At 39.6% G+C, this 21663-nt stretch overlaps 2 protein-coding genes across 3 annotated transcripts in view; both read right to left on the bottom strand.

Annotated features, from left to right (window-relative positions):
* The window catches only part of trappc8 (trafficking protein particle complex subunit 8), a 30606-nt gene extending 20396 nt beyond the window's left edge, over positions 1–10210 (bottom strand). Inside the window, exons 1-11 of one of the 2 annotated variants that reach the window (XM_085250753.1) lie at positions 9892–10210; positions 8537–8746; positions 8113–8196; positions 6706–6795; positions 6320–6494; positions 5960–6113; positions 5538–5634; positions 4687–4943; positions 4277–4392; positions 4026–4176; positions 1715–1815 (exon numbers count right to left, since the gene is read on the bottom strand). In XM_085250753.1, coding sequence (XP_085106879.1) covers positions 1715–1815; positions 4026–4176; positions 4277–4392; positions 4687–4943; positions 5538–5634; positions 5960–6113; positions 6320–6494; positions 6706–6795; positions 8113–8196; positions 8537–8746; positions 9892–10048 — 1592 coding nt within the window. In that variant the 5' untranslated portion in view covers positions 10049–10210. The remainder of the gene's footprint in view (positions 1–1714; positions 1816–4025; positions 4177–4276; positions 4393–4686; positions 4944–5537; positions 5635–5959; positions 6114–6319; positions 6495–6705; positions 6796–8112; positions 8197–8536; positions 8747–9891) is intronic. The other variant, XM_085250754.1, reaches the window with a different exon arrangement.
* A 348-nt stretch (positions 10211–10558) lies between these two features.
* Positions 10559–16275, bottom strand: commd2 (COMM domain containing 2). The gene is made up of 6 exons (XM_085250757.1): positions 16097–16275; positions 13560–13637; positions 12919–13001; positions 12580–12654; positions 12303–12401; positions 10559–10995 (listed from the first exon to the last, which is right to left on the bottom strand). Exons 1-6 carry the CDS (start codon positions 16161–16163, stop codon positions 10789–10791), a joined length of 609 nt encoding a protein of 202 aa, XP_085106883.1. The 5' UTR covers positions 16164–16275; the 3' UTR covers positions 10559–10788.
* Between the last annotated feature and the right edge of the window lie 5388 nt (positions 16276–21663).

Raw genomic sequence — 21663 nt, forward strand, 5'->3', positions numbered from 1 at the left:
GTGTTGGATCAAGGACACATCTAAAACCTGCAGGACACCGGCCCTCGAGGCCTGGAGTCCGACACCTGTGACCTACAACATCTGAAAGTTTCTGGCTATAAACCGCATCCAGAAGACCTTGGATTTTGAGAACAAGAGATAATGACACTATGGAGGCAGAAGAAACAATGTTCTTATATTATGTTACAGCTCTCTTCACTTTCCACTGTTTCCACTTCACTGTTCCAGTCACTGAAGCAGTGGATGTAGTTCGTAAGAGATGACAGGATGAACCCAACTGTTAAGTCTCAGGAGGATTGCAATGATTTATTCATCGGGGAAACCAAATAACCTCTGGCTAAGTGGATGGCACAACACGGAAGAGCTAACTCGTCAGGCCAGGAGTCCGCAGTCTATTCACACCTACAGGCCAGTGGACACTCTTTCAGGTGATGAGGATGTACACATCCTGGACAGGGAGGAATTCTGGGACCTAAGGGTACATCTTTCACCATCTTACAATGCTGTGATTGCAGCCATTCCCCAATTGTCTGTGAATGTTACCCAACGCCATTGATCAATGATCATTGGTCGTTGGTCATGACAACTTGCATATTAAATGATCATGAAACTGACCTCACAGCCCATTGCTCATTCAGTGGTGCTAGTTTCAGTCATTGTGCAAATGTACTGTTTATAAGGTTGGTGAAACCTGCAGTCAGCTGAGACTGAAGAAGTCACTTGGAGTGATGAAAAATATCTCCCACTGAAAACACCAATTCAGTAAATGCACCATCCTCTTGTTTACAAGAAGAACAAGCTTCTCAATAATGGGGTCTTAAAAAACACACAAAAACAAAACAATAATATGCAGTCTCTACGGAGTATTCACAACCATTTTTTTCTCCCACATTTTGATATGTCATGGCCTCATTCCAAAACTGATTAAATTCATTTTTCACCTCAAAAAGTTTCCACTGATCTGTCACATATTTCTGCAACTTGACTGGAGAAATTTTACATTACTACATAGTAGTAGCAGCATCATGTCTTATATATGTTTTCTGACAGCAGGAAGTGAGAGACTAGTCAGTGTTGAGGGAAAGACTGAACTGAAGCAACGTGCAGAGACATGCTTGATGATAAGCTGCTCCAGAACGCTGTGGACATCAGTGACCCTGAGCACACAGCCAGGTAGTTAATGAGTGGCTTTCAAGTCCACTCTGTAAATGTCCTCGAGTGGCGCAGCCAGACCCTGAAATGAATCTTAAATGATTAAATTATGGGATATTGTGTGTGTTGTGTGTAGGGAGCATTTTATAAGCGTAAAAGTTGCTTCAACAGGTACAACAGGTAATTCAGATTTACATTTTTTCTTGCAATCCATGTTTGCATGCCTTCAAGTACACATCTTTAAAGCCTGCCTTTATATGCTAGTGAGAGTTCCTCAAACAACAAAGGGTTGCCTTGTTTAGAGGGAAAATAGAACGTGCTAGTTGTACATTGGCTCATCGTTGTAGTGTTATTGGCCACTTATTACAAACCAGTGCAACATGAGGATGAAGATTTTAGAGGACTGTAATTGTGTGTTGGATTGTCCTGCATCATAAGTGACATATTTGTGGGAATCAAGTAAATTATGCAAAATTCCCACAATCCCAAACTGAAATTTATCCACTGAAATTAAAACACCAGAAAGAAATAGATGATGTAATTAGTTAGTCATCAGTCATACTTGCAGACATCTCTGTACGTTTGTATTGCGGTGTCCATGTAGTGTGCTGGATAAGGTCTCGAGGCTCCACCCTGCAGAAAGGCTGACACCGCAGCCATTTCCTACAAAATAATCAGAATGAATAGATGAAAGATAAAGAGTAATGGTAACAAGGAACAGAATAGAAAATAAAAGTGAGCAAAATAAATATCATTATTCAGAACCATATCCTAAGGAGCTTGGAAAAACAACGCGTGGACTTCATTCTTGAAGACGTTCACCTCTCATCGAGGACGCTTCTTCAGCTCTACAAACCAAATGGTGCCATCTAATTAAACCCTAGTTGGAGCTGTCACTCATGAGGGTCGTTGACCCACTATTTATCATGTTCCTCATCACATGAGCCAAGCTCTTGATGTATACACATTCATCCAGTAAGTAAATCCCCAAAAGTTGATTCTGTTCATCTGGACATAGCATTTTCAGTGGGAGTGGGAGTCACTCATCCAAGTGACTTCTTCAGTCTCAGACTGAAGCAATGTACAGAAACATGCTTGATGACAAGCTGCTCCAAGTGACGAAGCTCCCACTGAAAATGCTACATTCAGATGAACAGAATCAACTTTTTGGAGGCACATGATCATTATCAGCAGAGGTTTTGGGTGAAACCATTGAGACATCTTGCCTTACCGTATCATGTGACCCACTGAAATCATCTGACACAAGATGTGACTGGAGTTGAGGTGCCTGGGAAAGGATCTCAGTCTAGGTGGCAGACAGCTGGTATCGTAAGCCACTCAAAAGAGTGAAATCCTTCAGATGTACAGCCGATTCTTGTCCTGTCGAAGTCTGAGCACTCTGCACTGCGCAGCATACACTATGTTGTTAAGTTTGTGTTTGGGAGTTCTGTCCTTGGGGTGAAACAAATTTTGTCTGAGGGTGTTGTGAGGGCTGAAGTGCACTTAGATGTAATGCTTGGAGAAAGTTCTCCTGAGTTTCTCTGATAAACCTGCTAGATAATGGATGACAACGGTGCTGCGTTTGTTATTCTGTTTCTCCCTAGTTGGTTTCTGAGCTTCTTTCCTGTTCATCCACGCTGATTTGATGAAGGCCCAGTTGGGATAAGAACTTGATTTACGAGCTTTCTTTATATGTGTGTATTCCTCTTGAAGATGATTTAAAAAAGGAGTAAACACGTCCACTGTAAACGACCATCTTTGAACAGAGGGTATGGCTTACAACACCAAGAGTCTGCTATCTACAGTGAGATCCCTTCCCAGGCGCCTCAACCCTCACAGCGTGAGCAACGTCCCGAAAATCTCTGCTGATAATGACCCGCATGCCTTCTTTCACACCTTGACTCATGTGATGAGGCACATGATCAACAGTGGGTCAACAACGCTGTTGAGAGACAACACCCACCAGGATTTTTTATTCCTGGGACTCTCCACCATTTGGTTTGTATAACTGAATGAGAGGTGAGATGTCTTCAAGAAACTTAAAGACGTCCAGCTGCTTTCTTTCAAAGCTCCTTAGATTATCATGACCTAAATGACTGACAACATACATAGACATACGCGGCATATTCTTTGTGTTACAGTTTAAAATCTTTTACTTCGAGCGCTTTGAGTACTCCGGGAGAGTAGAAAAGCGCTATATAAGAATCAGTCTACGTACCATTTAAATAAGTAATACAACACTACTGTCAGCTCACTGTAGTGAGTGTAATCTTGAAAAATAAGAATGTGCAAATATATCAGATATGTACACCTAATAATCTTAACAGCATGTGAATGTTCTAATTACTTTACAGTGACTAAAAGCAGGAGCAGTTTAGACCTCTGTATGGAAAATCCTGCATTTATGTGTACTGTAACACTCTCTATCATTATTGTGTTTTTGTTTGCGATACACAGGATATAATAGGTAAAAGTGTCTGAATTTGAATGACTGAATGCTAGTAGTCACTTTAAAAGACCGATAATGTTACATTTCCAGAGTCTATTACGAGGTTAATTCTCTTGTCTGACGGCTGACTTTAGATAATGCTAAATGTTCTGAACTCGTATTACTTTGTACTAGAACTTGTTAGTACTTTGAATTTACTTTTTAATATTGTAATGCTGAGTTCAAAAGCTTCCTTCTGATTTATTCCCTCAAAAGTTTACTGTGGGTCACATATACAACTCTTTTTGCTCTCTAGGACACTTAACAAAACAGAATATTCCATCACTGCAAAGTTTTAATTGAAGTGAGATTTTACAACAAAAGGCAGAAGAAGTTGTTCTGATATCATCACGGTCTGCAGACAGATCAACATGCGTGCTCTCACCAGTGCCCCAGCAGCATACAGCATGGCCTGGTCTGACAGGAAGTCCTTCTTGGCAGTATGATAACAGCTGTAAGCCAAGTCATAGTGCTGAACCAGGAGGCACAGGTCAGCCATCTTCCTGATCTGCAGTTCTGGGGCTTCTGGGGGATATCTGGTATGACAGAAGGGAAGGGTCAAGGGCATTGCATACAATATACAGGGTGTTGCATGGGCTTCATTTATAAGAATAAAATGCATTGCAATGAGCTTACAGAAGGCCACATGTGCTCTTTGGTTCACTGATGCTCTTCTCTGGAGCTTTTCCTCCACCAAACCACTTCTTTGTTGCAGTGAACAGAGACCGACTCAGGCCCTTCCTGGATACTAGCTGTGGACAGGGAAGCAAATCATGTTTCCAAGTGCTGGGAGAAGTCAGCGAAACAATAGAATTGACTGAAATGGCTAGTGTACTCTCACAAGCCATAAACTCAAATTATGCCATTATGATTAATTTTACAGTTCCAGGGCAGAAATATGAAAGAAGTATACATATTGTTTCAGCATAATGCTCAACAAACTACATTCTCTAAAACAGTTAATATAGTTAGTATAATTTTACATTGCCTGAAGCACATCACAATCACAAACAACAATATGTTGAGGGTCAAGAAATGAGTCGTACCTGATCGTTCAGCTGTCTGATGGTTTTCTCTATGTGTGGCAGTAGACCTCTGAAGGTGAATTCTTGGATAAACTGTCTTATGTAATCATGGTCGTTCAGGGTCAGACAAGCCCCATGGCTACCTGCAGCACAGGCTGGGCTGTTTGAATCTTTAGCACCTTTCTTTAGGTCCGTATGTACAGCACTGAGGTTGTGCAGGTTTGCCATGCTGCTGTCCAACTGGAGAGGATGCCCTTCCAAGCTACTGGACATCTCATCTGCAAGGAAATAGTGTAAAATATAAACTCATAACAATAACCTTACATAATATAAAATAGTACCACTATTTATGCACCCAGAAAAGTAACTACTGCTGGTGCAAGGATTATGTGGAAACTGGTGTTTCAAGCAGTATAAAACATACGGCATAGTCAACCTTTACAAACAGATTTGGTGCCCTTCTGCTCACTTCTGCTCACTCTTGCTGTTGGTGCCAAATCACAAGATTCAACCACCAAAGATGTCAACAATAAGCCTGATGAATACTGGCAGGATGGTCTTTGTTAACATTACACCAAAAATAAATAAAAGGGTTTAGTTCTCATCGAGACTAGCATGACTGGCAAAGAACCTGGTCAGGACCAACACAGCGAATACATAGTGCTAACTAAAAAAACATGGAAAGCGGTACAATGGAGCTGCAAAAAGGAAGTCATATTTATAAAATTTACTGTGAGTGCAATATAGCCAAGCAAGTTGAATTAAAAAATAAAATAAAATAAATGGTGACCTTTAGATTATTTGTAACTGAAGAGCAGAGAAGCAAAGATCTCCCCAAGTCAGTTTACAAAAGAAGTATTAAATTAACTCACCTTTCTCAGCTGAATAATTGCCGTCTACTTCAGGTCTGCTAATAATGGTCTCTACAGCAGCACTGTTCACAGTTGGAGCTGGATCATCAAACACATCCTGCAAAAACAGGTTCACTATGTGAACTAAAGTAAAATCTTTGGTAAAAGAGAACAAAACTGAACAATCAGGCAACTGCAACAGTTCAAAGTACTATTAATGACTGGGCTGTCCACAATTCAGTCACAACTACCCCTCAAGGTGAACTGACAAACACACACATAAAACCTGTGCTTTTACTGTATTCTTTTGGTTTGTAGTCTACCCAACAAACTTTCCCTGCCATCGACAAACTTTTCCTTCTGCAGAATCGTGTCCACCGGCACTAGTTGTTGCAGGAATATTTAAAACAGCCAGTGCATGTGGAGGAGTTTGCAATGTTTACCTGGTTATGAAGATTATTCTTGTGCAAGTATTGACTCCAGGGATCTGGAATCTGTTCATCCACATTAGCTGAGAAGGTGCGGGAGTTCATTTTCAACAGATAGCAGCCCTGAGAACCATACTTCTGTTTCATATCCTCATAAACCACATCTGCCCTGGAGATACAGGGAGAATACTACTTTAGAACAAAACAGCTTACACTTACTAGAGCATAATGAATTCAACAGTTATTTAAAGTTATTACATATAGTTGACTTATTTTTAAACATTTGACATTGTAAGTTCTGGAGTAGTTTCACTATGAAAGATGATCAAAATGTGGTCGATGAATTTTAAAGGAACTGTATGTTTCTTTTAGTACCTTTGTTCATCCCCTTCACACATGTCATGTAGCAAGACATAGTACTTGAGTGTGTTAGGAATAAACCACTTGGGATTAGTGTATTCTCCACTGTGCTGAATTCTGTGCTGCTCCTGAGAAAGCTTGAGGAACTGCTCCACAGGGACTGCCTCAGTGGATGATACCACTAGCAGGCCTGCCAGAACCATGTGAAGGATACAACAATAAATAGACTACATATAAGGATACTACTATTAATAATACGATAACAGAAAGCACAAGCATACAAAGGAGGAAATTTTTTTTTAAAGATCCTAAATTCCAGTTTGTCAGCTCTTCTATTTAAAAAAAAAGCTGACGACAGAATGTTGACCACTGGTCAGATCTGTGTGCTGTTAAAAGGATACAAGCAAGGTAATGATTGAGGAACTCGTGGTCAGAGGCAGGCATTGACTGCAGGAAGTTCTCCCTGTAGGCTTCAAACCAGGGCGTGGTTACTTGAAATAGAAAAAAGACAAAATAGACAAAAGACTTAAAAAAAAGCCAGAAAAATGAGGTAGTTTCTAATACTACATGTAGATTAAAAGATAACCACTTTTGAATGTTTTTCTTTGAAAAATATGGACGATAAACTAAAGATAAAATGTCTTGTCAACACAGCAGCTTCAGTGAGTCTTGGCCTTAAGACTTAAGAATCGCTGGAACAATTTATTCCTTCATCTGGTGTTTTGATGATGCACATAAAGAGCACCGGATTAACAGTGGATTAATCACACAACTCCAATGTGGAACATGACATTCCTTTACCACATGTACCAGTAAAACCATCATGTGAGGTGATATTTCAGTCCTAATTATTAGAACTTCATAGCTGACATACATTAAAAGATCATTTACACAGGACTCAAATGTAAATAACAAGAATTATACTTACTCAGGTTACAAATTCACTCAAATTAGGCCATGAAATATGCGTTTGACCAAAATATCCTTAATTCACTCACTGTTTGATCTAGAAAAAAAAAGTCTACACTTCCTCATCTGAAAATTTAACTAACCACAAATCCTACTTTTACACTTATGTGATGAGTGTGATTAAGTAGTACATGTAAGTTTTTTTTTAATCTGCCATAATGTCTAAAATAACTAGTCACTGATACAGTTTTATAATCCCGGCATTCTTAATTTATGTATAAAATAACTGGCTGCATCCAGTGGTACCCCTCAGTCTCCTAGCAGACACACCTATGTTATTTCAAAAATCCTCTGTGACTTCTTTCTCAGGTGGCCCTGAGGTCAAGGTAACTGAGATTAAAACTCATCTGAGATTTTCTTTTGTACCCATGTTATCAGTTTTCATTCTCGAGTTTAATCTGCCCTGGACAAACGGTACGAGGCGGTGCTCCGCAACTCTTTTACTTCAGCTACCTCCCATTTCTTGTGAACAATTGTGAAAGCTTGGGAGAAAAAAACAGTACACACATGAACACGCATTTGAAATAATAAGGAAATAATAATCTTTGTAAATCATTTAGAGCGACTGTCACTAGTAAAAACAAGAACATATACTTTAAATTTTGTCTAACTTAATCAGTTTTTTGTCAACTAAAACTAGACTAAAACTACAAAAATGTAGATGCCTAAATTACAACTAAAACTAAATTACATTTTAGTTAATAGACTATGACTAGAATTAAGTAAAAATGTTCTGTCAAAATTAACACTGCAGGGAACTGGAAGGTAAGGACCAAAACAGGTGTGACACATCTTATAGATCTATAGCGATCCACGCATGGGCTAGCAGATAGTGATACCTGAGCTGTACTTGGAGGTTTTGATTTCCAACAGTGTTTCTCTCCAGACACTGTACCAGGGGGTGCTAGCTTTAACACAGTCATCTAGTAGGTTGAAGCACAGAGTAAGCATAGAGTACAGTTATGCTTTGATGTACTTTTTTCATTACTGAGCTGTGAAGTCAACATATCAACGACACCTAGGAGAAGTGAGCTCTGAGACACATCTGTGGTGTACAGTTATTTCTAATCATGGATCTGGACAGTTACACACACAAAACTGCATCTAAGCTCATAAGAAATATCAAAAATTTGAAATTGATCACTTATTGTCCATAACTGACTATCCAGCCAAATATAGTGGATTACCATAATAATAATAATGATTATATTTTTCTATTGCTAACATTTTATCAACACGTTCCAATCAAGCATTAGTCCTTACCACTGAAATTGAGCTCATAATCTCCTGCCATAACCACATTAGTCACAGCACTTTCTTGGGGCTGGCAGGATGACACCACATCACTGAGTAGCTGACGCTGAGCAGGGCTCAGGGACGTAGATGTTGTTGTTGGACTTGTCACTAAATTGTTGACACAGATACGCAGGTTTTTCACAACCTGCAGTTGATTGCTGGGATCTCGGATGTGACCTAGAAGAAAAAAAGAGTAAGTCACAGCATGGCACTCAAACAGTATCAAAAAATATACATAAAAATGTCACTGATGGAGAAGTGTCCCCTTTATAAGAAATATGCATAAATGGAATGCAGCGCAAAATCTCTCAACCGTAGCAAACAGGTAAATAGCAATAGCACTAAATAAATACTGAATTGAAATCAATAGCTCGTCTGCTGCTTAACTGACAAGAGCGATATCCCACAAGATTACCTGAACTGATGTTATAATTTAGATTAAAAAGTGTTGCTTTATATTTTTTTGTGTGACATGTATTAATTTGGAAGCACTAATTTCAGAGTAGTGCAATGTGAAAATTTATCAAAAATTATTACTACAGCAATGATTACTAAGGTATATCAAAGACACAGCCTTATACGTTTCCATCAATCTCCCTTCCACTGTTTTGCTGCTGAAAACTTCCCCTGATAATTGCCTGTCTCCTGGAATCTCCTCCTGCCCTTGAGACTGTGCTGAGAGACACAGCAAACCTGGTAATGGCACGTAACTGATTGTTGACTGTGAAAAACTCAATGAGGCATATCTTTAATATTTACTCAGCTATACAATTTAAACTGCTATCGTATAGTTTCACGGATTTTACATTACCCAAGTGTAAAAATCAAACAAAATGTATATATCCTGTAGATTTCGTTTATACATTAGTAAGAATGTTAATGTATATCAAAAAACTTAATATGTAGCTTTAGCTTAAACACATTTAGCTGCATCGTCGCTTGTACTGAACATGACAACTAACACAATTGCTGCGTGCTCCAAGTAAAGTCTGTTAGCTTGTTTACTATGTGCTGAGTCTAATAAACCACCACCAACAGAACTGTTCAGCTGCTGACTGAAACGCTGTCCTAGAAGACCAAATGCTATTTTTTCCAGCTCGGGTCACTTTGCACTCGCATGTCAACAAGCAGGGCGATCGGCATAGCTGCTTAATCACGAGCCAAACTGCTAAGCGTCTGCTAGCGAGGAGCTAACGACAGTCGTAGCCCCTCGAGCAGCAAAACATCTTTCCTCATTATTTTCCTAAGCAACTTTTACTCATTTTTACCAGCTACGAAGCTGAAAACGGGACTGAGGGTGTGTTTTGAATAGTTGTTCATACCTTCAGACGTAAGTCTGCAAAAAGGCCTCAGCAGCTCCGCAAAATTTAGGTTGTTTTTGCGAGTCACTCTCTCAGCTTCTTCACTGCACAAGACGGCCACCATCGGGACAAACGAGTCCTGAACGAACTCCTGTACAGACTGGACACACTGGGCCATGTCGAAGCAGAGTCAAAACTATTTAACACAATGAACGGAGTCAAGTGTACTATCAAGAAAGCCGGGCTATAGCATTACTTTAGACAACTCCTATGTCAGAAGACCGCAGCCATGTTGAATACGCCAGCCTTCTTCCTGTGAAGGGCCGACAGTCAGGTGATTCTGGAATACGTCACTTCCTTTTCCGTTCCATTTGTTCGGTAGCGGTCTAGACCCTGCTCTAGAACTTCCAGAGCCTGAAGTTCTGGCCCGGGTAGCAAGACTTGATGGAGAAAAACGTTGAACATTTCCCGACTTTTATCTATGATTTATGTACCATCACGCGGTTAGCAAATCATCGATATACTTATTAAACCATTACAACCCTGCAGTATAAAAAATTAATTTATTAACACATCACATAGTTTTCTTTGAATGCGCGAGCTGTCTATTTGCATTTGCGTCATGACAGTCTTCTATATAATATTCCAGTCTGCCTTAGCAGGGCCGTCACAAACCACAAAAATAAAGTTTCAACTGTATCTTACACTTTAATTCAGTATCACCAGCACTGTAGTAACTTTCTGTACAATCCATACATCACAACTTGGCATAAAAAAAACACTGCCAGTAAAAAAATATAGCCTTAACATCCAGGTCCAAAGAAAGGTGACATTCTGCCCTGCACAATACAGACACTACTTAATGTTTCCCAGGTATAAAGGCTGCAAGTGAGAGAAGGCACACGTTGTACAGAGGGATTATTTGATGTTCCGTAATATGCGACGAGCATGACTGGTTTTCATGGCAGCCAGAGCAGCCTCCAGTGTGGAGATGAGGTGCAGAAGGGTGCTGGGATCTGTCTGGAGAATCCTGGAGTTGTAATCACTGTGGCCGTCACTTCTGGTTAGGTGGACACGCATTGTAAGCATAGGAATCAACTGCTGGCGGACTGAACGTCTGGCCAACTGACAGAAAAAGCAGAAAAAACACAATAAGGTAGTCAGACAAAGAGCGGGAAAATAGTTGAAAACTGAATATTAGTAATACTGCTTACTGACAGAAATCAGTCTATGTAGCTCAGATTACAGTGCAAATCTCTGTTCTGCATTACACACCTGCAGTGATGTGTGATACCACTGATTTCCTTTTCGATCCGATACCAAGTAAAATTCAGGGTGGTATCGACGATACTGATCCGATACCGATACTCTGTACAAAAACTTAGTGTTTCATTGTATTTCATAATACAATATATAACTGTATTATGTAATTGTAATAATAATATAATAATAGAGCTTCATAGTGCTTACAGGACATCTGACTACTTGTTCTTATTGCTGAATGATGCAGAATTATCATATAGAAATGAAAAAACCTAAAGCTGTGCGCTAATTGAACACGGTGCCTGCCTGCAGCACTAAAGGCCTCCGCGAGAGACGTCTGTCTTGCCCTAGCAGCACATGTCCTTCTCCTCCTCTTCAGTTCGCCTCAACATAGCTCATCATATTCTGTGATATGATTTACTCTGAGGTGTTTGACGAGGTTAGCGGTGCTGCCACAACACCTCACTGTCCTGCCACATGTATCGCAAACCGCGTCTTGGCTGTTTGTGGAAGTAAAATACGTTCACACGTCACTTCGTTTACGCCCAGCCATTGTTGTGAGTGCGCACGCCAGGGGCCGTAACACATTTATGCAGCCGTATTTGGCATATGACTATGAAATACGTAAGAGGAAGTAGTTCCTTCCAATTTAGATGATCCGAATGATAGTTTCTTTCCACTGTGTAACTGTTAATGGAAAAACTACCAATTTACCCCAAAGTACTAAAATATCGATATTTTAATATGAGAATCGATTCTAGAACATAAATTATTGGTATCGGAGGAATCGATATTTCGATATCGACCCGCACATCACTACACACCTGCAAGCTTACAGTGTCACCTAATAATGATCACCTGATATAAAACCATACATCACAAGGTCAGATGATGGAAACCAGACTGGACAATATTAGTGTGAGGACCAGGGGAAACTGTATACCCTGTATACCCTTCAATATAATTTTATCCTTCAAGCTAAGTAAAGTGTCTTAATCCATGAGTTCAGGAAACATTTAACATCCAATACATTAAAAACACACATACAAATAAAAAACAGACTACAGAGTTGAGTGTGATATGCAACAATTGCACATAAGTACTATCCTGTATTTCCCACTTTATGTACCACAACAGTCAAACAATAAAATGATCTACAAACAATACACCTGGACATCAAGTCTCCATTCCAGGTTGTGGTAGGCAGGCATACTGGACGGCAGATGACTCAGGATGCTGCGAATCTGACTGTGGTGCTGCAAGTAGAGCTGTACCAAAAGAGAAAAGTGATCCAGTCAACATCCTGACAGACACACTGCTTAGATAAACAATGTACCGCTTAAACAAAACTTCAACAAACAAAACTAAAACTTAGACTATACAGTATTTAAATCAAGTACACATTGTTTAAACAAAGTCAGTTAAATAAAACTGTTTAAAAGCCACCTGTAAGAGCATCTGGTTAAGCTCTTCGCTAAAGCCCAAAACCAACACTGAATCAAGGAAATCCACTTCAGATATCTACAGAGAGAGAGAGAAAGAGACAGCTGTGACTCTTGGAAGAGCTCACATTTGTTTACAGTTTTTGTCTTAGCTGGTGAAATATTTCTAGTGTTTAAGTATTTCATGATGATGCAGGGCAGAAATCAAGAAAATGACACACTAAATATGGGACATGGACGTCATGGGGGGAAAAAAAGAGCGTTCAAATCACAGCATTCAGGGATAAACAGCACATTCATCTATGTTCATTGATCCAAGGTGTGAGGAGTAAGTATTCCTCACCATGTGTTTGGAGCTCTCTGTCATCAGGAACATCAGGCCTTCCACTCCATGTTGTACCATTTCTACAGGAACACAGAGTTTCCCTGCAACCATAACGGCATGAATCATAAACTTAGTTAAAAGAGGCAGTGCACAAGTAATTATTTTATGTATCAACGCTGTAACAAAGTCCTGTTCTATTTAGCAGTCACAGTAATGAAATTAAACTCTTATTACCTTATAATAAACTGGTTAGACAACACATAAACTACAACTGTATTATCCCAGCACCAGAGCAGACTTGTACCATCTTAAAGACTCTATGATCTGTCCTTCAATTTCCTAATGAAGGGACCCAAACCAGCAATGTTTCCCTATTCATGTAACCAAGAATAGGGAAACTCATCACTCAAACTCATTACATTAGATTTGAATCCTTAAATGGACTAAAAGGCAGACTAAATATTTGAAACAATATTAGCATGATTGTTGTACTTACTTAAAAAGGTATACTAAATAATGTAACAATTTAATATGAATTTCAGAAAAGGCAGTGTGAGATTGCTGCAGTAAAACAAACCTGATAAACAAATACTATGCACTAATGAGCCACAGAAGTCACATAAGCTTGAAAAGAAGCACTAAAAGATGAAGAGTCTTACTAGCTGCTCCCTCATAGACCTTTGGACTAGCTCCTCTTCTTAGAAACTCCAGCGCTATGCGTCCAAACTCTCCCACCACTGAGGAAGTTAAAAAAACATAAATGCATCATTATCACGAATGATATATAGATAACTCATAGCCAACTGTGTTTCGGCATCAATAATTTAAATTGATTCTTCTCAGAACGATAGCATTGACACACAGGACTCAGGCTAACAAAGGTAAAATCCCCCAAATTCCAGAGGAAACGAGGAAGAAGATCATTTAAAGCCTGTATGCCGGCTTTCATTGGACATAAAAGTGTAATCCTAAAGTTCTCAGATTGCTGTAGTGTGATAAACAGCACAACGTTTGCTTTATGATTTACTGAAGTAAAAAAGTGTTAGACTGAATCAAATGGAGATACTCCACGTAGACACAATTTGTATTTAATTACAGAACTTAAATGTTCTTAGTTCCATTCGGCCGCTGAGGTTTACTCTGTTAAGATTCCATGCATTCATTCTCTTCCACTTATCCAACTCAGGGCCACGAGGGAGCAAGAGACAGGTCACACACATCACAAGACTAACACAGAGTAACAGACAAGCAGTCTGTCACAGGGAAACTTTGGACTTGGCTGGTGTACCTGGAGAGTACCCATGCAGACAGAGATACTAGACACACTAGTATACTAGACTATACTAGATACTAGACTATTCTGCAAACTTAACCTGCTCTGAAGCAGGTTAAGTTCGCAGAACACAGATCAACAAATATGAAATCACTGCCCTTTGACCAATCAGTTCTCCAGGAAATAGCATCACCATTCTTGGAATATCCCTCAGACCCCTGTGTGCAGACAGTAGGAAGGTCTCAAGTGTTTTTTTTTACACTGTGTAATGTCTTTGTGTATCCCTGATGAGCAAATATTTAAAAAAAAAAATCAAATTTTTTGTTGCTCAATTTTTTTTTCTGTTTGCTTTCTGTTTGCAAACCACTTTACAACAAATTTATAACATTTTATTAAATTGATGTAGACACATAGACAAGTGTAATACAACTTCTCTCCTGGTGGGAATACATGGTATAAGTGCAAGTTGCTGTACCTTACTAAAACCACTAAAGTACAAACTGTGCTTTGCATTGTCACAGGAATGTTTGGATATTATTTCTGTGATTTGAAAAAATGCATAAATTTAGTTTTACTTGATTCTAATCTCCTGCTGAGTCTCACATTCCTGGACACACGGAACATACATTACAGATACCTGTTCAATCAGTCAGGTTAATGTTACTTTGATCTGCAGCAAACTGAAGAGATTTCCACTCTCCTTGCCTTTTACTTGTATATTTTTATGTTCTTTAGATATTTTCACAACCATTTAGTATCATCTCTTGATTAGGTGGTGTTCCAGGTACATCTGTCTTTTTGTAAAATAAAAAACAAGCCCACATTTTCCTCACGACACCAACGACCAGCTCGACGGTCCCTCGAGTTTCCCTGCACACATCCCGTTCAGCAGTCAGCTGTCAACAGCTGCTGCTAATTCAGGAAACCCGCAATATACCATAATGTCACTGTAATATTCTGCACAAAATAACAAATGTAGCTCATTTCCCCAGCACAGACCTACTGCAGCTTGTGTTTACCCTCACAGTGACTGACCTGGGATAAATGGCAAATGGGATTTAAAAGGAGGGAGCGATGGACACTGAGATAACTTCATTTGACTTTATAAGCAAACCTGTTGCTTTGATGAGGATTTGGCCAATTTGCATTAGAAAGAAATAGATTTAATGAAACTTATCATTTGGACAGGTAGCTGTGCACCTTAGTAATATAGTTCCCTTGCTCAAAAGACTGAATATCATCCTCTCAAGATGCAAACATATTCAGGAAACCCACCCAGGTTTACTGGTCACAGACAGTAGATGGTTATTGTGAAAAGCATATCATCTTTAAATAATTAATCCCAGTGTTATGGAGAATATGCAAACATAGCCACTGCTGGGTAAGTGTAATATTTTATTATACGTTTATTCAATAAATGGGTTTATGGCACTGAGATTATTATTACTGAGATTATTTCAGCCCGGTTCCTTAAACTTATGGCCTGCTTCTGACTGATCTGCTGCTCAGTGTTTACCATTTGCACCAGCTGGAAATGGAGACCTTTTTGCTGAGGTCTTTAATGTTGTTTAACTGCATGATGAGACACTGGCAGACAGAGACGACCATTCGGTGAACATGAATCTGCCGATGCCAGTGAACCTGAACCAGGTGGAACTCGTAGGGATCATTTTCTGTGGTAGAAGAGTCATATGACCACCCCGATGCTGCCAACAACACGCCTTTCATATAAACGCGCAGGGAAAACCCTGGGTTAACTCAGCGAGCTGGTAACCAACTTCGTGTGACCATTTATCCTAAACGTCAATGTCAGGATAAGTGTATCTAGATAACAGAAGGATATCCTGGATATGCAGAACAAGCTTAAGTGTATGCAGCCCTGATTCTCTGCACCTCCTATCCTCCCTCACGCTAGTTACTAACCTGCGGCGTCAACCTGCGGCAGGAACGACAGATGTTCTTTATGTTCCTCAGACAAAACCAGCAGCATACTGACCAAAGGTTTCCACTTCAAACCCCCGACAAATAATAGACATATGTATCCGGAAAACGATCAGTTTTATTTCTTCTTTGGTGTCTTTTTCTTCTTTTATTTTTTATTTATTGACTGTTGTCAAACAGCAAAATGGCGCATTACCGCCACCACCTGGTGTGGAGTGTGGACTTAAACGTAAATAAAAAAATTTATATATATATTAAATATATATATAAATCAATAAGTCCCAAACAAATTAGTCTCACTACTCGAGTACACTGCATACCACCGGCATTTATAGCACCTGAGAGGAGCAGGCATATACGGCCTTACTGGAAAGCGCATGCACCCTATCTTAACTCTATCTAGAAGAACTGGTTCTTAAAATTCTAGCATTACAGACACACTGTCAACTCTTCCCCTCTTGACTGTTCTCAACAGTCTTTTAATCCTCCTGACCTCGCTGCCAGAAATACTTTGTCTGATTTCTTTCTAGATCTACTAGGACACCTGTGATTAGTCCCTGCACCAGTTTAAACTTGAGCAATATTTTCCCCTCTCTCTCTACACTTTTTGCAGAAACTCTCAGCATTTAATACTTTTTCTGCTCTTCCGTTTTAACTGCGATCAGCAGACTTGCATCTCTTAGTACTTAAGCTACTGTTCCATCTCCAAGCTTCTTTTTTTTTCAGCTCTCTTGACAATACTGTCGGGCTTAATTGCTACACCTAATCCTCCGGCCTAATTTTCAGTATTATTTCAAACTCTTCTCATTGTCATACTTATGCTGTGTGAGCTGTCCCATACAAGGTTGCTTCATCATATGATTCCAAAATATGATTCCTAAAATTATAAGGAGCACACATCAAGCTTTTCTTACTTTTACATTTATTTGTAGCATCTCAGCACTAATGTAACAGAACAGTGTTGGCAAGTGTGACACTGTTCACATAATTATTAAATATTTATCTTTAAAGAAATTTTTTGAAATGAAAAATAAATGGCATTCCTCCATGTTAATGAGCTCATGTGTGGATTCTGATTGTGTGGTTTTTACATTCTCACTTACAATGCATTCTTTACCTTGTGGTTATTTGAGTGAGTGGGCCGAGGGCAGACGGCAACATCCAGTCCTGCAGCCAGAGTCCAGCGCGAGACACGCAGATTTACCCTCTGACCCTGGCAGGAGATAAGCAGTTGAAGGCGTTTGGAGCTGTGCGTGTGTGTCTGTTGTCAGTGTAGATGGTTGCATGTGTGTGCGTATGTCCTGTATCAGACTGGAAGTCTGCAGTTGGCCTGGAAGGAGGGACAAAGAGTTCTCACAACTGTATCATGTAAAAGTGGGAATGATAAAAGAAACTGAAATATTTGCAGCTAAAACTGGACACAGATGCATAATTTCTCTCTAATTTAAATTTTTTATTATATTTTGTAGAAGTTCAAAATACAAATTCTTAATATCTCTTTTTGGTTCTGCGCTAGTATGTCTATTTTTATTTACTGCATCCATGAAAACATCACATTGTTGACAATTTTACAGAGGGCACCACACCCAGACAGTAAATGTTTTTTATTATGTGTCCTAAACAGGACACTAAGGCGTTTGGTCAAAACAGTTTAGGGGTCTGATGTTGGCTCACATTTCTTCTTCAGCTTTCTGGCCATCTCCAGTTTGAAGAAGACCCTTCTGCTGTCAGTGCTCCCGTAACCATCTCTTGTCCTCCAGTGTAGTGTTAAAAGGAGGGTATAGTGCTGTCCCCGCTTTTGTTCCCCAGTAGCCCTAAACCTCTTGCATATGAAACTCACTACTGTTGTTTACTGGAACTGTTTTCACTAACATGAATCCAATTTGACATATTGTGTTGACAATTTTACAAAAAACAAAAGAGAGACTCTTTATTTCTTTGTGATTTATGCTATATAGAACAAACAACTATCAAGACCAAGGCTGTAACAAAGACCGATGTCCTCTCACAATTTAAGATCTGTCATGAGCAGAGCCCCAACTAGAAGATACAAGAAGATACACACAAAAAAAAATCTACCAAACTTCAAATGGAGCTACAGGTGTATGGAGAAGGACTAATGGGTGAGGAAAAGTTACAAACGGAGTGCCTGCATCAAGCAATAAGGAATCACATAGCCTCACTCTGGGACGAGGCCCAACACATTTTTTTAACTGTGAACTGAACACTGCATATGGTGCCACAGTGTTCTTCATGAGCTTGGGGTAGTTGAGATGCATGCGTATGAATGTCTAAATAGAAACCACAGACCTTCAGCATTCTCCATCATGACTTGTCAGCCAACGACTTGTCAACGACTACCAACCAGTTGCTCTCACACACCTGTTATACTGAAGTGTTTTAAGAAACTGGTCTGCTGCCACATCATGTCCTGCCTGCCATCCGCACTCGACCTGCTCCAGTGCGCATACAAAGCTAACAGATCAACTGAAGACGCCATTGCTACAACGCTCCACACCACCATCTCCTACCAGGAACAACAGGGGTGTTACGCCAGGCTGCTCTCTGTTGACTTTACCTCTGCTTTTAGTACAATACTCCCAGACAGACTAATAGTAAAACCGCTGGATATCGGACTTCCTTCTACCACCGGCTGCTGGATCAGATACTTTCTCTCTGACCGTGTACAAAGAGTTCGAGTGGGTCTTCATCTTTCCTCAGCCCTCAGCCTTAACACTGGCTCTCCACAAATCTGTGTACTAAGTCCTCTACTATACACTCTGTACACAACTGACTCTGTCAGTACCCACACAGACAATGCAGTCATTAAGTTGGCAGATGATACCACTGTGGTGGGGCTCATCTCTGGGGGAGACCAGACAGCATACAGAGCTGAGCTTCATAGGCTACCAGATTGGTGTGCGGACAACAACTTGGACCTCAAGACCACCAAGACAAAAGAGCTGTTAGTCGACTTCAAAAGGAAGAAGTCTGAGCTGCAGCCCATGAATATCAACAGGGAGTGCGTGGAAAGGGTGTCCAGCTTCAAGTTCCTGGGTGTGCACATAGACACAGACCTCCAGTGGAGCTCAAACAACTCAGCGGTTGCAAAGAAGGCCCAACAGCACCTCAATTTTCTGAGGATCCTCAGAAAAATGGACCTGCAGAAAGAGCTGCTGATTGTCTTCTACTGTTGCTCCATTGAAAGTGTGCTGACTGCATCTCTGTGTGGTTCTCCAGCTGCATCAGGGCACACAAAAAGACACTTCAGAGGGTCATTAATATGGCCTAAAAAATCATTGGACATCCTCTTCCCTCCCTGAAGGACCTGTACAGCACTCGCTGTCTCAGGAGGGCACGCACCATCCTACGGGACTGTACACACCCAGGACACCGGGTGTTTAAACTGCTACCGTTTGGCAGGAGATTCAGGTTGCTGAGGTTGCAGACAAACAGACTCAAGGACAGCTTTTACAACAGGGCAATAGCCCTAAGCAATGGTAACAGCTGACCTGATTGCCTACCTCCCTGGACTCTTTTTTTCTTATTTATTTATTTTATTAAGTAATTCCTTTCTTTTTTGCTCATACCTTTCTTGCACTTAAAAAAATCTGCTTTAACGTTACTGTGCAGTGTTTAGTTGTGCTTAGTGCAGACAGTTTCCAATTTCGTTGTGCTATTGTATTAGGTATGACAATAAAGAGTTATCTTATCTGTCGACGATCTGGCGAAGAGTAGTAGTCAGTGCTGGTCTTAAATACTGTCTAAAATACAAGTGCGGCTCCATAGAGGAAAAGAGGTCAGGATTCCAAATTTACTCTCAAAAGTTTCCCAAAGCTAGTAAGGTTTGTGAAACTAACAATACAGGCACAAGTATTAAAACTCTACGGGTAGCACATCCATCAAAGAAAAGTTACTTGATGAACCACAAATGTATTTCATTGAACTAATACCATGTGCAGGTAAAAAGCATTGCTTGGTGATTGTTGACATGTTTCAAAAAATAAAATACTTATATTGATGATAAATTTATTTGTATAGCATTTTTCAAATCACTGGGATACAAAGTGCTTCACAGTTTGAATAAAAGCCACACACTGAAGATAAGTATGCAGACACATAACCAGACATAATCAACCATGCGATAAGGTTTCGGAGGCTCGCCTCTATATGTATGTAGATGGATGTTAAAATCACGTGCAATAATTATTTTATCTGTGCTGAGCACTAAAAAAAGTCTAAAAAGTCTGAGAAATCAGACTATAGATAATCATTTCTAGTTCTTAGTTCCTTGTTTAATTTTGTCAGTTCTCCTTCTCATGTTTAGTCTCTCTGTGTCCTCCCTGCATTCCTTTATTTTTGTCAGTTTTGTCTCCTTGTTTGTTTCTGGTCTCTGTCTCTGTATTTGTTTACTTTTGTCTTAGTGTCAAGTCTGAAACAACAAGGGTGTGTGATGTGCTCTTCGCTTTCCACCTACAGCTTCATTGGAATGAAAAGTAAAAGGGTTAAAAAGTGCCCTTCATCAACAAGAGCACGTCCAGCTCCAACTAAGTTATGTGCAGAGTGAGACTCCTTGTCACCAATGGGGTATCAGCAATGGAACACACACACCTGTTTAAAGAGTTTTTGTTTTGTTTTTTGTTTTTACTTAAAGTATTGGTGTGACTTTTCTAATCATTTTTACACATGATAAACATTGAAATGACTCACCAAACATCACAAACAGTGTGTATCAGTCACTCAAGGCACTCCTTTGCTGAGAGTTTCAACTACCCTTCACTAGTCCTGATTTTATCAAAAATAACTTGTGGCTACAGTAATCGAATTTCACAACCAATTCAGTAACAAATTACTTATGCAGAATCTGTATGGCAGCTAGAGTTATAGCGACTCTGGTACCTGATACATGACAAACCTGATCCTCATTTCCACAGTAAATATTACAATTCCAGCTGTAATCTCCTTTGTGATAACTACTACACAAATGATGGATTTTGATAAAGCACCAAATGGCTTTCTTAACTGGTCACGTCTCTCATGAATGAACAAATTAATCTTAATCCCTGGTGTGAAAGCGCTGGCATTTTTGGAAGCTTAATTTTATCAGTACTCCTATATTTTGCATCCAAATATTATACTATAAAAGTGATAAAAAATGATTGAAAGGATGGAAATGTAATGGAAAATTTGTGATTCAACTCCTCGAACCTCAGCATACTATTGGTTTGTAACGTCCTTGTACAAAGACAGGGGAAAAAACAAACAAACTAGCTGGATTCAAGGTCTTGATGCATTGCATTATCAGTCTGGTGTCTACATGATGTTGAGAGTTTATTCCCTGTGTAGACAAAGATTGCATCTGGGCAATACGTGTAAACGAGCTGTTATTATTGTGTTTATTTATCAGTGCTTGTATGAAGCCTTTTCAATTTATTTTACCAAAAGAAAGCGTAGCATCACTCTATGATATTCTTTGAGTGTTATGAAAAGTGCTATGAACCAGTCAACTTACCAATATTTAAAAAAAAAAAAAGATTTTAAATAATTAA

This window comes from Mchenga conophoros, linkage group LG17 (genome assembly GCF_057382185.1).
Source record: "Mchenga conophoros isolate Kocher_MC1m ecotype Shallow Benthic linkage group LG17, M_conophoros_male_GT1.1, whole genome shotgun sequence".
Classification (NCBI taxonomy): domain Eukaryota; kingdom Metazoa; phylum Chordata; class Actinopteri; order Cichliformes; family Cichlidae; genus Mchenga; species Mchenga conophoros.